This window comes from Heloderma suspectum, chromosome 6 (genome assembly GCF_057233095.1).
Source record: "Heloderma suspectum isolate Gila_16-S chromosome 6, 16-S_ref, whole genome shotgun sequence".
NCBI classification, from domain to species: Eukaryota; Metazoa; Chordata; class Lepidosauria; order Squamata; family Helodermatidae; genus Heloderma; species Heloderma suspectum.
In genome coordinates this window covers 37269204-37286735 of record NC_139463.1, presented here as the reverse complement: position 1 = coordinate 37286735, position 17532 = coordinate 37269204, and the positions used below count along the sequence as shown (strand labels likewise).

At 45.9% G+C, this 17532-nt stretch overlaps 2 protein-coding genes across 9 annotated transcripts in view; one reads left to right on the top strand and one right to left on the bottom strand.

Annotated features, from left to right (window-relative positions):
* The window catches only part of KCTD9 (potassium channel tetramerization domain containing 9), a 33349-nt gene extending 22414 nt beyond the window's left edge, over nucleotides 1–10935 (bottom strand). Inside the window, exons 1-2 of the mRNA XM_084803942.1 lie at nucleotides 10813–10935; nucleotides 568–689 (exon numbers count right to left, since the gene is read on the bottom strand). Of these exons, the coding sequence (XP_084660068.1) occupies nucleotides 568–689; nucleotides 10813–10860 (170 nt within the window). The 5' untranslated portion in view covers nucleotides 10861–10935. The remainder of the gene's footprint in view (nucleotides 1–567; nucleotides 690–10812) is intronic.
* Nucleotides 10936–11135: 200 nt separating this feature from the next.
* CDCA2 (cell division cycle associated 2) overlaps nucleotides 11136–17532 on the top strand; it is a 29869-nt gene continuing 23472 nt past the window's right edge. For 2 of the 8 annotated variants that reach the window (XM_084803935.1, XM_084803933.1), the window contains exons 1-2: nucleotides 11136–11576; nucleotides 13955–14452. In XM_084803935.1, the coding sequence (XP_084660061.1) occupies nucleotides 14035–14452 (418 nt within the window). In that variant the 5' untranslated portion in view covers nucleotides 11136–11576; nucleotides 13955–14034. The remainder of the gene's footprint in view (nucleotides 11577–13954; nucleotides 14453–17532) is intronic. The other 6 variants (XM_084803940.1, XM_084803938.1, XM_084803934.1 and 3 more) reach the window with 5 other exon arrangements.

Genomic DNA, 17532 nt, shown 5'->3' with positions numbered 1-17532 from the left:
CGCTCCGCCTGATTTGGGGGGGTTCCCACTCCCCACCCCCAATACCACAGCTCACCCCATTCAGCAGGGTCTCCTGACTCTCTGTAACGCATTTTCAGAGGACCGGGGGGGGGGGGGGCTGCCATGGGAAAAAGGAGGTGGTGTAGTCCATTTCCGCCACCTCAATTGATCCAGCTTAAATCTGGATCCAGCCCTTGGTTTACAGGCAGACCAATGTTAGAGATAACCATAGGTTGCTCTTTTCAGATGTTACGGGAAACTCTGTGTACTACAAGCCAGGAAATGGACAAGGGAAATCAAGGACACGAGTGGAGGAAGAAGCCCGCAACACATTCCAAAATACCAAAGCACGGTGTGGGCATGACCTCTGAATTGGGCCTCAGTGTAAGGAAATAAGTCCACAGCCACCCTACTTTCAGCATGCCAGAGAGTAATGGTGTATTCCAGTACAAATGTACTGTTTCCTGATTGGCAGTTTCATAGTCCCTTTTTTGAGTGGCTCTCCGTCCCCTTCGGTTTGTGCAAGGGAGTTCAGATTAGCAAACACTCCGTTCAGGCCAAGCTTACCTAATCAAAGCAATGTCATCAATGAGTCCACCTCTTCCATTGTACACACTGGTTGCTTTTATCCCAAGCTTACTACTAGCTACAGAAAGCAAATCAGACAGCGTCCCATAAACAGCCACGACCTATAAAGAGAAGATTAGTTTCTTAGCCCACTATGTAGCATGGTTAACTCCTTTGAGATCTCCCCCACAACCTTTTTTTTTTTTTTTACTGTGTTTTCTTTCTTTTCAAAGAGGTTGTGTCCCCCTTGTGTCCTTTGCCAAGGATAAAGCGTTCAGTTTAAGTGCAAGGACATTAGGATCTGAACCCCCAAGGACTATGTATGACTAGCAATGTTTCTTATATCTTTAAAGTCCAGTATCAGCCAAAGCAATCCATTTTTTCCAGTTATTTCTGCGTAAGTGAAATGCTGCTTTTAACAGTCCAAAATCTGATGCTTATTTACACAGAAGACAAGAGTTCAGTTTCTTTCCTTATTATTATTTCTATACTGCCCAATAGCCAAAGCCCTCTGGGCGGTTTACAAAGATTAAAAACATTAAAAATACAGCATACAAAGATTAAAAGCCATTTGCATAAAAAACCCCACACGAACAGACAATATACACAAGGGAACATATATCTAAAACAACTTCAAACAAGCAATCTCAAGCAAACAACCATAACCATAAAGCAATCCAGGATCGATTAAAAGTTATCATATGCTCCCTAATGCATGGGAGAAGAGAAAGGTCTTAACCTGGCGCCGAAAAGATAATGATGGTGCCAGGAGGGCCTCACTGGGTAGATCATTCCACCATTGGGGGGCCACCCCCTAGAAGGCCCTCTTCCCTGTTGCTTCCCTCAGAGTAGGCAGCCGGAGAAGGACCATAGATTTTCTTTCCCCCCACTCCATCTAAGTAGACCAGGGGTGTTAAGCCTGAGAACCAGCACTCTGGGGCTCCCCAGATGACCACGCCTCATTCCCCTTCTTCCACCCTCTTTCTCCCAACTATTTGGCAGTTTTCCAGCTTTTGCACATTTCTTCCCATTCCAAAAGGTTGAGATACCTCTCCTAAGCCTTAGTTACCGGCAGTAAGAGCTTTAAGGTAAAATATGCTGGTATTTTTTGTATTTTTGGCCCCAACTCCTTTGCCTTTGGTCCTGCCCACCAATTTAATGTGGCCCCCTAAGAGCTTCTCCAAAATGGACTTCAGCATTCGGGCTGAAAGAGGTGGGACACCTCTGATGTAGAACGTGACAAGGGACTCTGGTATGTTTTAGGCATTTTAAAAATACAGATAATGAAGCAAGTGGCACTGAGTTCAACAGGGAGCCAACTTGTTGGTTAAGCATGGATATGTTGGCAGTCTAACAGCATAACACTGTACAACCTTAAGTAAGCCCCACTGAACTCGATGAGACTTTCTAAAGAGTAAATATGCATAGGAGTGTGCCGTAAAAGAAGTCCAGGTTATCAAGTTGGCAGGGGAAAGGGATGAGAGAAAGGACACACACCCAGCATAAATCACTAGTGTATTGTAGCATATATTGACACTTAGGGTTGCTGGAGAAATTTGACACTGACTAAAAACAGCTCGGATATCTAAGAATCCAACCTGTGGAATCCGTTGTAGAGCAATCCCCTCAGGCTGCGCAGAGTCTGTGGACTTTCGGATGTTTTTTACTTTTCCAAAATCTGTGCATATTTATTCGTAGGAGAATGTGCAAGTTTCTGTGCAAGTTTCTGCTTGAGGACGAATGGAATGGGGGACAATATGCTAAATGTTATGTACTGAGGTAAATTATGTAAATTGTTACGAAACCTCTTGTGGAAAAATACATAAATAATTACGCATTTTTCCACATGATGGAAAAAATTTCGCATCGGCCTGTGAGTGGACGATGGAACAGAAGGCGCCTAACAATCCACGAGACACAGACGGAGTGGATTTTACACAGTCCATACATCCCTATTGACAATGCAGACATACAAATCAGAAGCATTAAACATATCAGGCAGGAAAACAGCTAAAATATCCTCAAGCCAGGAATGATGGTATGGTTGCAGGTTGGCTTATGAATGGTCCTGTTGCTGGTTGAAGCGAGTGGTGCCCATAAAACAGTCCAAAGAACAAGGTCATACCATGAGAGCAAAACAGTACATGAGGAATGCTACTACACAAGAGGGTGGGCTGAAATGGGATGACAGACCAGTGCACCATGGGCATACTTATTTTACTCACGTGGACTCTTCTTGTTCTTGGACTATTTCATTGCCGTAGCTTGCCTCATCAGTCACCAGGACCCTTCGTAAGCCAACCTGAAACTGTAGATTCATTCCTGCTTCAGGGAATTTTTAGCTGTTTTCCTATACCGGCTGCGTGATGCATTTAATGCGTGCACTTTGTACATTTCTGACATCAGTGTACATTAGAATATGCTAGAGTTTACGGGGAAGGAGAAAGTGGATGTTCCCCCTCTTGCTCTCAGCGCCTACGTTCCCCAACCAACCCAAGCAGCAGATGGAAAAGAGCCAAAAACGTGCACTGTCAAATGCAGTTATCATGAGTGTTCTGCTTCCAATCAGATCCAGCACCGATTCACACTACAAGCACAGATTCATAGGTCCGATAGGATCCTTTAAGAAGCCAGTAACTTCACAAAAACGCAGGCTACAGGCAGCCCTACAGTTGCCCACTATTCTGGTGGATGAAAAGGAAAAGGATCTTTGCTATTTGTCTCCCTAATGTTTCTTATTTATGGTTTCTGAAATTTTCCATACCCGTTCCTAATCACAGCCCTGCCAGCTGTTGTTACGATGAGCAGAAACAGCAACAGGAAGAGCAATTGCTATACATATTTCCACCATTTTCTATCTAGCCCCCTTGAGCACGTTATCACATCAAAAGGAACTTTGAATGAAAGCTGGCTGGAATGTTCTGGAAAACCCTGAATCAGGAAGTCTTCCAGAATTCTTCTGGTGCCCTAACACCATTCAGGGATCCGATTTTGCATGTTTGATTTCTATTTCGTCAACAAAGTATGCCATTTCAGTTTTATGTGCTGCATAAGGTCCCATCTCAAGGTCCCATCCCCCCCACTCCCCAACAGCCAAAAGTATTTTAACAGAAATATCTGGGAGGTGGTGGAAGGAAGGAATATCAAAAAAGTACATTGAGATGTGGTTTAAATTATATTTTAAGATGTGCAAAGCTTTACTTGGAAGCTACCTTTCCTGGAATATTTTAATTATTTTAAGATAGGACAACTCAATAGCATATACTTCCTTGCAATGGGTAGTATCCAATGTTAGACCTACTTAGAGCAGACCTATTGAAATTAATGGGCCTGTTAGTCATGACTAACTTAGAGTCATGGGTCTATTCTAAGTAGGTCTAACACGGGATACGACCCAATGGCCTGATTCACACCTAACACTTTTGCCTAGCGCACTTCCCGCCCCCCACCCCAGCATGGCCACGAGGAAGGAATTGGAAGCTTCCACTTCCATTTTAGGTATACCACAGTTTTGCATTACATCTGACCCCTAAGCTGGCCGATATTGTGTGGATGCAACGGTGGCAGAAAAATAAGTCTTTTTGGTTGCCATTGTCACCTAAAATGGTCTCTAGCTCATGTTCAGCCAGATTCATCCTGAGTTTCTTCACCATCCTTCTAGTCATTATCAGAAATGTTTAATTGGCTCTGGCAACCCCAACTATCAGGGGGCTGACCAGTTTCAAGCAAGGGAGAGCATTCTGAGGTAATCATGTCCACCACCCGGACTATTTCCATATTCTAGAGATCAATTAGGGCAATGGTCTCCAACCTTTTGGAATGCTGAGAAAGTGATGGGGTTCTCTCACAGAATGGCTGCCATGGGGTGGGGAGGCTTGCCCATTCACAAAATGGTTGGCATGCAGGGACATGGCTGGTCATGAAACACCCAGGGCTTTTACAGAACATTATGGGAACAGGAAGGGGGGGTCATCACCCAATGATAAGAGCACCTGCTGTGCATGCAAAATGTCCTCAGTTCAATCCCTGGCATCACCAGATAGGGCTAGAAAAGACACATATGTAACCATGGAGAGCCACTGCCAGTCAGTGAGGCTGTCCACACAACACACTAATCTACACACAGTGGTTGAGTGTGGTTTGTTGTTGAACCATGGGTTAGCATGTTGTCTGAACCCTGGACACTTTCTGCAGCATGCCTTGTTAACCACTCTGCACAACCCAACAACATACCATGGGTTCTCAAGGTGGCTTGTTTGATAAAAATAAGCCACACTGCATGGTTAATAAGACACCCTGTGGAAAATGTTCTGGGTTCAGACTACACGCTAAGCCACAGTTCAGCAAACAACCCAAGGTTCTATGGCAACCCACACACATCTACTGAGTGTGGGTTAGCGTGTTGTGCAAACCAATACTCCACTAGATAGGCCAATGGTCCGACTCGATATAAGGCAGCTTCCTTTGTTCCTAGCCCCTTATCAGGCAGATAATTCTCATAAGGCCCCCCAACCCTGACAGGGGGTCAACATTCCAGTGACGTTTTGGCTTTGTAATCCCCCAGCATAAACCTGTTTGGAGCAAAAGCTTTCTGATAACATTAGAAACAACTTTCTGCTTTTGAAGTCCATTTTCATCATATTTACCAGTTTCACAGACAGCTGTTGAAAACAACAGTTTTCCTCTCGGTGTGACTCATCTGATCCATCCCCAGGCTTGCTGAACATTGCCAAAGCAACAATTAAACCACTTCTGGAATGAAAGCTATACAAAATACGGATCAGGGGACACACCTATGTTTTCTAAATTCCAGAACCATCCCATTCTTTTCATGGCTAAGCTATAGCTGAACGTTCAGGACTGATTTACTACCTGAAATTATCCAGGGATTACTTTTACGAAGCCTCAAAGAAACCAACCAACCTTGAGTACAATGTAAGAATGTTAGCAGAACAAAGGCCACAGTGAAATTCAGATGACAAAACAGCTGTTTGCACACACAAAACAACCCCCAAACCAGTTCCTGACTTATAGCACTGCACAATGAATTTTAATTACTAGAAGGATGTCATGCTAGCAAAAAAATAGTTTTGTTTTTGTCAGTAGGGATGAGAAATCGGACACTTACGTTGTGTTTTGCATTGACATTGTAACCCATCACCATATTTGGGGTAATGAAGAAATCCCTCCCGTCAGAATGATTGGTGAACCTTTAATGGCCAGAATGTCCCATGACCTCTGCTGCAGTTACCCCTACCTCAGCTTTCTGGTTTTTGTTTTCCTGGATTCATTAAAGCAGGAGTGGGGAACCTCCAGCCCACAGGTCAGATGCGGCCCACGGGGATTCCCCATCCGGCTCGCACGCTTCTTTTGCTATTCTCTCTGATCAGAGATCAGGGATAAGAGGGTATGTACATTTTAACCTGAGCTGTGCTTTGCAGGCATGAAAGCTGTTGCACTGGGGCTTACTCCTGAGTACACATGCCTAGAATTGACCTGTGTTTTCTATGCCGGGTAGGGGAAATGTCCAAATGGGTAAGGATTACATCTGGCCCTGGCCACTTTCCTTTGGCCTCACCTACTCTTGTCTTTGGCACCGCTCCATGCCCTTAGCGGAGCCTGTTGCTGGAATGCAGGCCCTGAAATGCTTCCCAAACTGGAATTCAGCCCCAAGGTCAAAAAACAGATTACTCACCCGTTTTGAATGCACAGCCGTTTTGCTCCTGCCTGCTGTTTGCTGCTATACTATAATAATGGAACCCACAGACTCCAGTAACAACAATATTTGGTACTATTAACCAAGATCCAAAAAAGGGCATTGGGTTAAGACCAGGGAGAGCTGGATTCAAATCCCCATTCTGTCATGAAGCTCACTGATTGACCATGGGCCAGTTACCTATTCTCAGTCTGCTACCTCAAAGGATGATGGTAAGGAGAGCATGGGTGGAGGGAGAACTAAGTTACCCTGTTCTGGGCTCCTTGGAAGAACATAAGGAGAGTCATGCTAAAGTTAAGCCTTGAGTTCCAAGTATGGGTTGCGTCTCTTCCTTTCTCTCTTTCTCCAAGCCAGAGTTCCTTGTTCACACACAATGCTAAACAACTCAAGGATGGAGTGATCAGCATGCAGCAGCCCACTTGCTCGCAACAATCCCCAGGTCATCATGATGCCCAAACCAGACTGTATTTTCATAAACTTTGGGGTAATGACAAGTCAATAGGTTATTTGTGTTGCTGGGTTGTTTGCTGTGTTAACGGTTATGTTTTATCAGTGGTGCGGCTAGGTAATTTCAGGCTCCGGATTCAATGGTCTTACAGGGCTGGTTGTGTGTGTGTGTCTCTTTAGATGACAACGCTTATTATATCACTTACTTCCATATGTGGTAAGCCAGCCCTGTTGTGTTTGTGGGGGCCCTTCTTGCTCATTAGCTGGGGGGGCGGGGGGGCCTTCTGCTCCAAAGTGTTTTATGAGTACTGGATGGGTTTATATTGATGTGAAATTAGGAGCTGGGGGTGTTGGACAGGAGAGGGTTAATGGGAACGGATTGACTGCAAATACTCCTTAATAGCTAGTGGAAAAGATGCCAGATATATCTTTTATTGGGGGAGATTTCTGGCTAGATGCCCAGTGGATGCTTTCCTAGGAAATACCTGGGAGGTCCTGAAAGTGGACAACCTTCCTTCCTCTATTCCTAGCTAAAGATGATATAGTCTAGGTCTGTGTGCGAAGAGAAACTGCAGTTTGAGTCACTGGCCATGTTGAACAATCAAATCTCAGCTTAATAACCTGAGACACGAATGAGTCTCCTGCACCCACTTTGTTCCTCCCTTTGCCCAAGTGGGGAAACAAGTCCTGAAGTCACACTTAGCTTCCTGTTATATCTGTAGGCGGAACCTATGGTTAATGGCTTCCAAATAAGCCAGGATATGTAACCATGGTTTAAAGTTGGCTTCGTATCCTGGCTTGTTCGGAAGCAATTAACCATTTTCTAGTTCAGATCAAACAAGAAGCTATAGTAAACTGACTTCCTGGCTCGTTTTTCAGGAAGAAGCAAAACAACTGCATGCAGGTGAAGGAGGCCCATTCATAGCTCTGCTTCTTAAGCTGAGATTTGATCAGCCAAATGCTGCCACAGAGTAAGACAGACTGAGAAAGAAACAGAGAGAGGGCTGAGCAGAGTTTTGGGCTCTGAAAGCGCCTTTTGGTGAGCTGCCCTTCTCTCTGGAGGTCTGATGATGGGCAGGAGAATTTACTGCTGGAGTGAATTTTAACTAGCCTTCCCCAAACTGGTGCCCTCCATATGCTTTGGACTACAATCCCAGCATTCCTGACCACTGGCCATGATGGCTGGGCTGATGGGAGCAGAAGTCCAGGATGGCTGGAGGGGACCAGGTTGAGGAAGCCTATTTAAGCTACGTGCCTCTCTCCTTATATATGTGTAAATAAACTAAAATATTACCAAATTGACATAAGCTTCCAGTCATCTTGTCCCAAAGAAAGCTAAACCTGGGTATGCGCTTTGTCCCAGGAAATTCTCACCGCTCAGGGAAGCTGGGGTGAGCGCAAAAATATTTTTTGTATATTTATTTGTAAGCCTCCTTAAGCACATTGCATGGAAAGGGGGAAGGAAAACATTTAGACAGAAGGTCGAGCAATAACGCTCAACCGTACAAGAAACTACACATGGCTCTGATCATGTACAGTTAGGTGCTGACATAGATCTTTGTAAAACTGAACCTTGAAAAAACAACGTGGCTCAAAACAGACCCAGAAGGATGCTGCAGTCATTAATTTATATGCATCACTTTGCCCAGGGAAGAACACTGCAGGGTTTGCATTATCATCCATGAGAAGGTGACTTTGTTCCCACACTGAAGTGAGAGCACATTCACAGCATTGCATCATGACATGCTTCCCACTGTCAAAACAGGAAGAACATCCCATGGGTTTGTGTATGCTTCCAAGCTTTAGTAAAAGGGAGTATGTGTGGCAAAGGGCGAGTTTTTTTAAATTGTAAGTAAGGGAAGTGATCAGAAGTACTGGCTCTCAAGAAGGCTAGTTGAGCTTGATCATCCCTCTAATACCAAATTCAGGTCCTTAGTGCCGACACAAGCAGAGCCACTGAGAAACAAAGGGGAGGTATCAGCATGCTTGGGGGAACTCAGAGCTATTTGCAGAAGTACAAAATATCAGTTTTTAAAAAAAAAAAAAAACTAAGGGGCAACCCTCCCAGCGAACAGCCCAATGAAGATGGAGTAACCAACAGAAAATTGAGTGTTAGTTGGAAAAGAAAAAAAGTGGGGGAATTGGGGGTAGGGATTGGTGAGGGGAATGCCTTGCTTGTTTTTTTTCTATTTTGTAGAACCCTGGGACAGGGCACAACCAAGTAGCAGGAACTCTGAACAAACACACTCCTGCTAGGAGGCAAGGATATGCAGCAACATTTTGGGGCAGGACCCACTTATTTACAGCAGAATCATAGACAGATAGATCAAAGTAGCTGCTCATAACCCCCCCCCCCCTTAAATTATCATCCCTTATTACTTAAGGCTAAACCACATGGGGCCTTAAAAACACATTGTTCAGTGTTGCTGTATCATTATAAAATAGCAGACTGGGGGAGGGGGGAGAATCAGGATAGGAACCATAATACAGGTGCTGGGGGTTTAACCCTTTCCTCCCACTTTGCAGTCATTGATGCTAGCAGAAACCTCCATCTGGGGTAAATAGCAGCTTTGGGGTGGACGCCCAATTTTATCAGGACTTTCAGGGGCAGTGGGAAGAGGGTTAAATCACCCCTTCCCACATGCTGCAGGTTCAATCCTGATTGGTGCCCCCCATGGCTGCTATTATATAGATAGATATTCGAAATGCATACACACATTTCACATAGGGTTCATGCCTATCAATAAACTGTGTGCCAAACATTTAAAAAAAAGATATGGTCCTATCCGGACTTACAGCAAAGTTTAATAAAATATGGGAAATACACCAGGAAAGGTAATCAGAAGGGGATTCAATTGTAATTAATTCCATTTGTTACCCTCATATCACACTTGGAACAGCTTACGAATGACGTCCAGGTGCCTTGCCGCCCCCCCCCCCGCCCCCGCTATCAGGATATGGAGTGGCACCAGTCGGGCAAGCAGCTCCCAGACCACCGTCAAGAATAAAGCCATGGCCAGTGAGAAGACTTGCCAGTGAATGCCGTTTCAGGCAACAAGATGGGCAAGTGACCCAACTATCCAACTGCCCCCACTCCCAATTTCTCAGTGTAGCCTAGGTCTCTCATTTCCTGATACCCTCCTGCCACCCACACACCTGGAACAGTCTTCCCCCTCACTTTTAGCAATTCCTACTCAAGTTGTACTTACTGGATCTCAGCACAGACCCACTCCTTGTTTCTGATACGGGACGACCAGAACATGAAGATGGCAGTCTCCCTAACCCCTGTAAGTTTAATGATCCTCCCCAGGGAGGGAGGCACTGTTCTATATTGTGACATTTTGGTTCCAGCCTGATGAAGAGCTCTGGAGAACTCAAAAGCTTGCTCACTGTTTTGTGACATTTTGGTTAGTCCTAATAAAGATTATTGCCCATCTGTAGGTTGTGAATTTTTGTTCTTCTTCTCGTGGACAAATATGGCTTTAAAAAAATGCTCCCAGCCTTATTAGCGCTGTGCATTTCATTGTGGGTTTTGTAAGTTGCCCTAGAAGCTTTGCTGAAGGGCAGAATACAACACAGCAGTTCTACATACATCTACTCAGAAGTAAGCCCCACTAAGCTCAAGGGGATTGCTCCCAGGTAAACATGACCAGAACTGCAACCTAAATCTTTAAAGAAAGAAGCATACATGCTTATTCCGAAGTAAGCCCAAGTGTGTTCGGTGGGATTTACCCCCACGTATGTGTGCATAGGGCTTGCAGTCTCAACAGCGCAAATCTATACACACCTACTCAGAAGTAAATACCAGCAAGTTCGATGCGACTTACTTCTAGCTAAGTTTGTAGAAGATCGCAGCCAACAACCCTTAAACTTACGGATCAAACCTTGATTTCTAGCATCCCCCCCCCCTCCCTCTTTCACTTTAGTAGATTGTAAGCTCTCTGGGAGCAGGGACCTCGCTGTGATGCTTAGGCACGATGTGGACTGATAGTGTTATTCTTATTATTCCTAACTCCATTTCCCCATAATCCACAGCCTTCTTTCCAGACCGATTTTCCACACACGCACACCGATACACTCACCTTCCCATTCCTGGGGCTGCCATTAACAAACAGGGTGACTCTCTTCATGCCTTCCCACCCCAAGACTTAGTGAGGCTTCTGCGACTTCTTGCCAGCCTGGCTACAAACCCGGAAGCCAGTGCTTTTCAACTGACGCGCCCGCCCACCAATCCACAGCAAAACTCCTTCCCCCTCTCTCTCCTTGTCCAATGAGACCCATCATCCATGCGGTAGGCGGGTCTTGCCAACTCAGGAAGGTATCCCTTTATATGGGCTCTGCTCCTTGAGAGCAAGTCGGGGCGGGGTTTCAAGTACGAGCCTATCAGGGCACGCTCTCGAAGGGCGGGGCGGAACGTGGCAGGAGTCCCCGGGTGTGTTTTTCATGCCGAGGAAAGCCAACGCGGCTCCCGATTGGGAAGTTGACGTCACGTGGCGTTCCAACCGTTTTTTTTTGTTTATGTTTTACATTAACCGTTTTTCTTTCCGCCGTGCCGGCACTCGTTGCGGATGGGTGGGGGAAAGGGGGCATTAAAAAGTAGTCCCACGACGTGCAGAAGCGCCTCCCGGTTCGTGGGCTAGGAGGGCCGCAAGCAGCCCAGGCAGGTTCGGTTACCTGAGGCGAAAGACCGGCTGGAACCCGAGGTTGGAGAGAAAAGGAGTTGTAGTGGAGGTGGGCAGGGCGCCGCGGAGGGATACGCGGCTCGTCGTGCCGGTGGCGAGGCGATTTTGAATGGGGAGCGCGAGGAGGAAGCTGGTCGCCCGGAGAAGCGCGCAGGAGCCGCGAGGTAGTTTGGTCTGGGCTTAGGGAGGGTCGGGGGGAGGGTGAGAGGCCCAGCCGCCGTTGACCTTCGTCGGGGGGGGGGGCTGGAAAGGTGGGCGCCTCTGGCGAATCCCCTCCCGTAACTCCGTGATTCCGTTCCGTGTCAACTAACCCGGGGTAGCGCGCCTCTGCAGCCGTGCTGCGAACTTCGCTGCCGGGTGGTGAAGATCAAGGGTAGGAGACCCGGGATCCTCCGGACGTTTCGGATTACAACTCCCATGGACCATGCTGTCTGGGGCTGATGGGAATTGTAGTCCAAATCATTTGGGGAGTGCCAGGCTTCCTACTCGTGCTGTAGGTAATAAAGCTAGTCTCGCTGCTGCTGCTTCTCTCTCTCTCTCTCTCTCTCTCTCTCAAAGCTAAATAAGGACTGGATGCGCTCGATCTCGGAAGCTAAGCAGGGTCAGCCCTGGTTTGTATTGGATGGGAGACCGCCTGGGAATCGGGCTTCCTGCACTGAGCAGGGGGGTTGGACTGGATAGTCTTGTAGGCCCCTTCCAGCACTATGATTCTAAGTTAGTACCCCGTGAGTTCAGTGGGGCTTAACCCCGGATAAGTGTGCGAAGGAAAGCAGCCTTCAGGTGCAATCCGATGCACGCTTAGGAAAAAAAGCCCTACAAATCCCATGTTGGGAGTTGTAGGACTTCTTTTCCTGTCGAAACCTACATAGGATTACACCCTTAATTGCAGTATTTCCTAGGCGTTGTAGAGGATGAGGCCCAACCCTGGCATGTTTGCTCAGAAATGAAGCATCCTTCCCTTGCTTTGAAAATAAACCTGTCAAAATTATTAATCCACAAAAATCTTGCCAACACAATCTGCTCTGGTCAGAACCTACTTTTTGTAAATTTTCCCTGATTGGCCCTGTCCTAAGGTGGGTCACATCACGTGATCCTGCCACTACTTTACTTTTTTGTCTTGTGGAGTATGGAGGTCTTTCTAAAAAGGCTGAAAGGAGCATGGATGGCCTAGTGCAGAAGACAGGGTTTTTAAAACTTGTTTTGTAGAGGAACGTATGTCAGTAAATGTGTCTTTTTCACCTCACACAGCAAGTTGCAGCTACTAAAACGTTTGCTATACAGTTATTAAAATTACAGGAGTCCACAATCTTTTGTGGTATTTCACTTGTTCCTGATAGAGGTATTGTCCAACTGTGCATTATGGATTTTTTATTCTCATGAACCAGCGCAGCTGTCTGCATTTTTTAATCTCCCTCCCTCTGTACCATCATTCTAAAACCGACGTGTTGAACTTCTTTCAGCCTGAGGGCCAAATTCCATTTCCAAGAAGCTTTTGCGGGCTACATTCCAGTGGGGGGTATGGCTAGGGATGCATGGATTGGGTAAAATCCACTCCATCTGTGTTTCATGGATTCTCAGGCACCCTTTTTTAAAGCCATATCTATCAGGTTTGACTTTTTTTCCTGTCATGCAGAAAAATACACAAATAATTTCATGAGGGTTCACAACAATTTACATAATTTACCATAATACGTCCTCCATTCCATTCAACTTTTCCCCACATATATTTACCAGTCTCAGAAGAAAATTGTATATTTTCCTATGAATAAATATGCGTACATTTTGGGAAAGTAAAATATATATATATATATATATATATATACAGAAGTGCATGTACTCCGCGTGGCCTGAGGAGGTTAATCCGCAGTGGATTCTGCAGGTTGGATTCTTAGACATTCAAGTTCATTTTAGTCCGTCTCGGATTTCTCCAGCATCCCTAGGTGGGGCCAAAAATACTATCATATTTTAGTTTAAAGCTCTTACTGCCAGTAACTAAGTTAGGAGAGGCTTTTCAGCCACTTAGCATGGGGGGGGGGGAAATAGCACAAAAGCTGGGAAATTACCCAACTATCAGTTGGGTGCAGGGAGTGTGGCCATCTCAGGAATCCCAGAGGACCAGATTGGGACCTCATGCGTGCTAGATTGGGATCCCAGGAAGGCCAAATTTGGCCCATTGGCCTGAGGTTCCTCATCTCTGGTCTAAAATGAGAAAAAATCAGCACATCCCCCCCCCCCCCAGACTCTGTATTTGGGGTTAAATGTGGGGCCCGAGTATGAAAAGCCTGAATACGATTGGCCTAGAGACAAATCTTAAGCTGTACAGCAGGGCTGGTCAACCTATAGCCCTCCAGATGTCAGCCCACCCAGCATGGCCAATTATGAGACATGATTGGAGTTATAGTCCAACATCTGGAAGGCCCCAGGTTCCCCACCCCTGCTTTACAGCCAACTAGGCTAATGGTCCTGTTATAAGCCTGTCTGTACTGGTTTTATACAGTAACATGTAGCTGTGTTAGCTAATAGGGTGCTTTTCTCTCAAAAGCAGGATAGCTCCAGCTTTGCAATGTCGTTTAGTTGTAGACGTTCACGATTGGCAGCAGAATTGGTTTTTTCAACAAAGGAATGATTAGCATCGCTGATGAATTGGAAGCAACAAAGATGTTCCCAATGGAAAACCAGAGTAATAAGAAGGTACTTTCTGAATGTTCAAATATGCGAAGCAGCCTGTATTTGGGACATGGAAATGACATCAACTGTGCAAAGAAGGTGGAGTGTTGCTCTGCAAGCAGCTTATCCAGTGCCCTAACAGCAAACATGTCAACAAACACTTTCTTGTTCTCAAAGATGATGAGCAGCGAGGTAGGGGATCAGCCCACCATCTTGGGGAATGCAAATGCTTTGACCCCTACCAAAAGTGAATTGGAAGCCAAACCAAACTGTGAAGTATCACCTGATAAAGCTATGCCATTGGTGGACTTCTCTGCTCTCACAGCAGCTGATTTTGGCATTACACCGGAGTTTTTTACTAAACAACATAAAGGTAAGGTTGAGGAGAAAATAAATAATTTTTTGTAAGATGTCCTTTGTGTATCTGGCACTCTGTGTAATTTACATTAGAATAAATATGTTAATGGTATCCATGAATTGTTCAAAAGACAGTAGAACACCCTTAGCAAAACAAATCTTCTAAAATGTGTGTGTATGTCTCAGTCAGTGCAAAGGGCCACAAATACACTTGCTATCTTGTTGCAGATCTCTCACTACTTTGGTGACCACAGCAAGCCCCCAGTCAGTCCTCTTTATGAGCTTTGAGCTGAGAAACAGCGGGGTGTTTTTCCTGACTTTGTGCCACACTTCAGAGGAACTCCCAAGTGCCTCCAAATCTCAATGTAGCGTCAGAGTCAAGACCCCCACCCCTCCAATATTGGGGAGGGATAAGATTCTACTGATCACAAATATTGAATGGCTACCTCTGTGTCAATGTGAGTGAAACCATCCAAAACTTAACCAGAAGTCTGCTTCTGAAGAATTCACTGGATAATTCAGATCAGTTTCCAATTGGTATACGATATTCAAGGCTTCATTGCCTGCTTAAAATTGTCACAATAAGTGACAGAATTCTCCCTTCTGTGCAACTCTCAAAGGCAAACCAGTACTCAGCCCGGAAGCTGTGTGCTCTGTTGACTGTAGCCCACAATTCCCAAGCCTTTTCCTCAGATTCTATGTATCCAGCTTTTTCCTCAAATCCGTGTGAATATCTCTGCTGATATTTGTTTTGTCCCTTTCCTCTGGACGCTCTGCACCTTGGATCCAGTTCTTTCTGGGACCTCCTCCCAGTTGGTGTTCCAATCCTTAATCTGCCCCACACAGCCCTTCCCACCGTAGGGGCTGTACATGATTTTAATCCCAGCCAAAGTGACAGCTCTCTCTCACAGAAACTGGACTGTGAACCTTTTCATGCCGACAGCTTTGTGTCCTGGGTTGTTGGAATGTTCCGTGGCATCACTAGGGATGTCAGAGAATTCCGCCACGGATCTCGGTGAGGCCAAATACCAGTGCATTCGGCCCCCCAAAATCTGTGGCGGAACGGCCTGCCGCCCCCCCGCGGATCCCCCCGGGACGAGACTTACATGGGCAGATCTTCCGGGCAGCTCCGGCGAAGGCGGCGGTGGTGGCCGGTCTTCTGACCGGCTGCCACCGCTGCCACCATTTCCAGGCTTGTGAGGGGGGAAAAAAAAGACGTGATAGGCTACGTAAATCTTTACGTAGCCTATCATGGTTTTGGGTGGGTTTAAAAAACAAAACGCGTACGCAAATGGCAGCGGCTACGGCCGCCACCATTTGCGTTCCTTCTTTTTGGCCGTCTTAATCTACGTAAATATTTACGTAGACTCTGACAGCGAAAATCAAGGGGAACGCAAATAGCGTAGCGGGCGTTACTTGCGTCCCTTTTTCATTCACCGTTTTAGCCTACGTAAATCTTTACGTAGGCTAAAACGGGGAATCAAAAGGGGACGCAAATGGCGCCCGCTACGCTATTTGCGTTCCCCTTGATTTTTGCTGTTATAGTCTACGTAAATATTTACGTAGATTAAGACGGTAAAAAGAAGGAATGCAAATGGCGGCGGCCGTAGCTGCCATTTGCATACGCGTTTTGTTTTGTTTTGTTTTGTTTTTTTACCCAGAGCCCTCCGTGGCCGGAAATCCGGCTGCGGATGGCTCTGGCCGGGCCTGGCCGGCTGCTCTGCGGAGCTGCTGCGGAGCACAGCCAGCCGTTCGAGGACTCCGGGGGGGAGGAACGGAGCACCTCCCCACCCCGGCCAGGATTCCGGGCGGAGGGACGGAACGGCTCCCCCCATCATCAACATAATCCACGAAAGGTAAGTCACTTTCGTACATCCCTAGGCATCACAGCACCTCAGCAAGTTGATGTCAGAGGCTTCACTGCCAAAACAGCCGTACAGTATAAATGTAGGTTGTCATGGTCACTGGTTGATTAAGGCTTCGCAAAAATCCATGCGGCCCACCCACACACATTTATGACTTCATGAAATGATATGAAATGAAATTCTTAAAGGTATCTCTAGTATGGGTCTAACGTTAGTGAGTTAGTTAACCTTTGGATGTATTTGTCAAAGGAGGACCTAGTATTGATTTGAAGCAGGGACCCACACATTCACTTATGGTGAGCTTTCCCCTCCCCTGGGCTAAGCATTTCGAACAACGGGGTGTTTTGTTTTTAAACCACTTATGAAAGGAAAATCTACCTGTACTAATATACCTACCAACTTGGAAGACTGTTACGTTAGCACACAAAAACTTGTGCTGCAATATCATGCTTGTGAATAGCCATTTGTCTGCTTGCCTTTGTCATCTGCATATTGATCAGGTTCACACGTAATGACCACTGATAGAACTGGTGAGCGTGGGTTATTGTTGAATCGTAGGTTGTGGGTAACAACTCATAGTTAAACCATAGTTGAGGGGTCGCATGTAACAACCCACGATTCAACCTATACTCTGGGTTGTCGTTATGTGTGAACTAGGCCATTGCCTTTAGGAAACCAGGAAGGGAACCTTTACTTAAGCCACAAATGACTAATAGGCATGTATGAGTGATCAGGCTAGTAGGGTTTTTGGATTGTTCTGCAAGACCATACAATGTATTTTTTAGCCTTTATGTAACACATAAAAGTTGTTTTTGCCTGGAATACTTGTATTTGATTTTTCTCTTCTCTTTACACTTCTCTACTCCCAATACTTTGAAGATGTATTTGTGTCTTTTGCTGCTGTGTAATGTTCTTTTGAACTGGTGTGAGAAGGGAGTGAAAAACTTGATCTGTTAGTGGAGGTGAACACATTTTTAAAAATAATTCTTGCAAGATCGTGCCCCCCCCCCCTTTCTGATTCAGGAGAAGGGTGGATCCAAACCTCACACTGAGGTCTAAAAAGGATGGAAAGCAGTAACACGCCACTGCCTTCTGATGATTTCTTGAGTCAGCACAAGGCCAGTGAAATTCTGTTGCCTTTCCCCCAGCTTGGAAAAGGCGTGGGGGAATCCCCTAGACCAGGGGTGGAAATTGTCTTTCAGCCTGAAGGCCAAACTCTATTTTTGGAGAA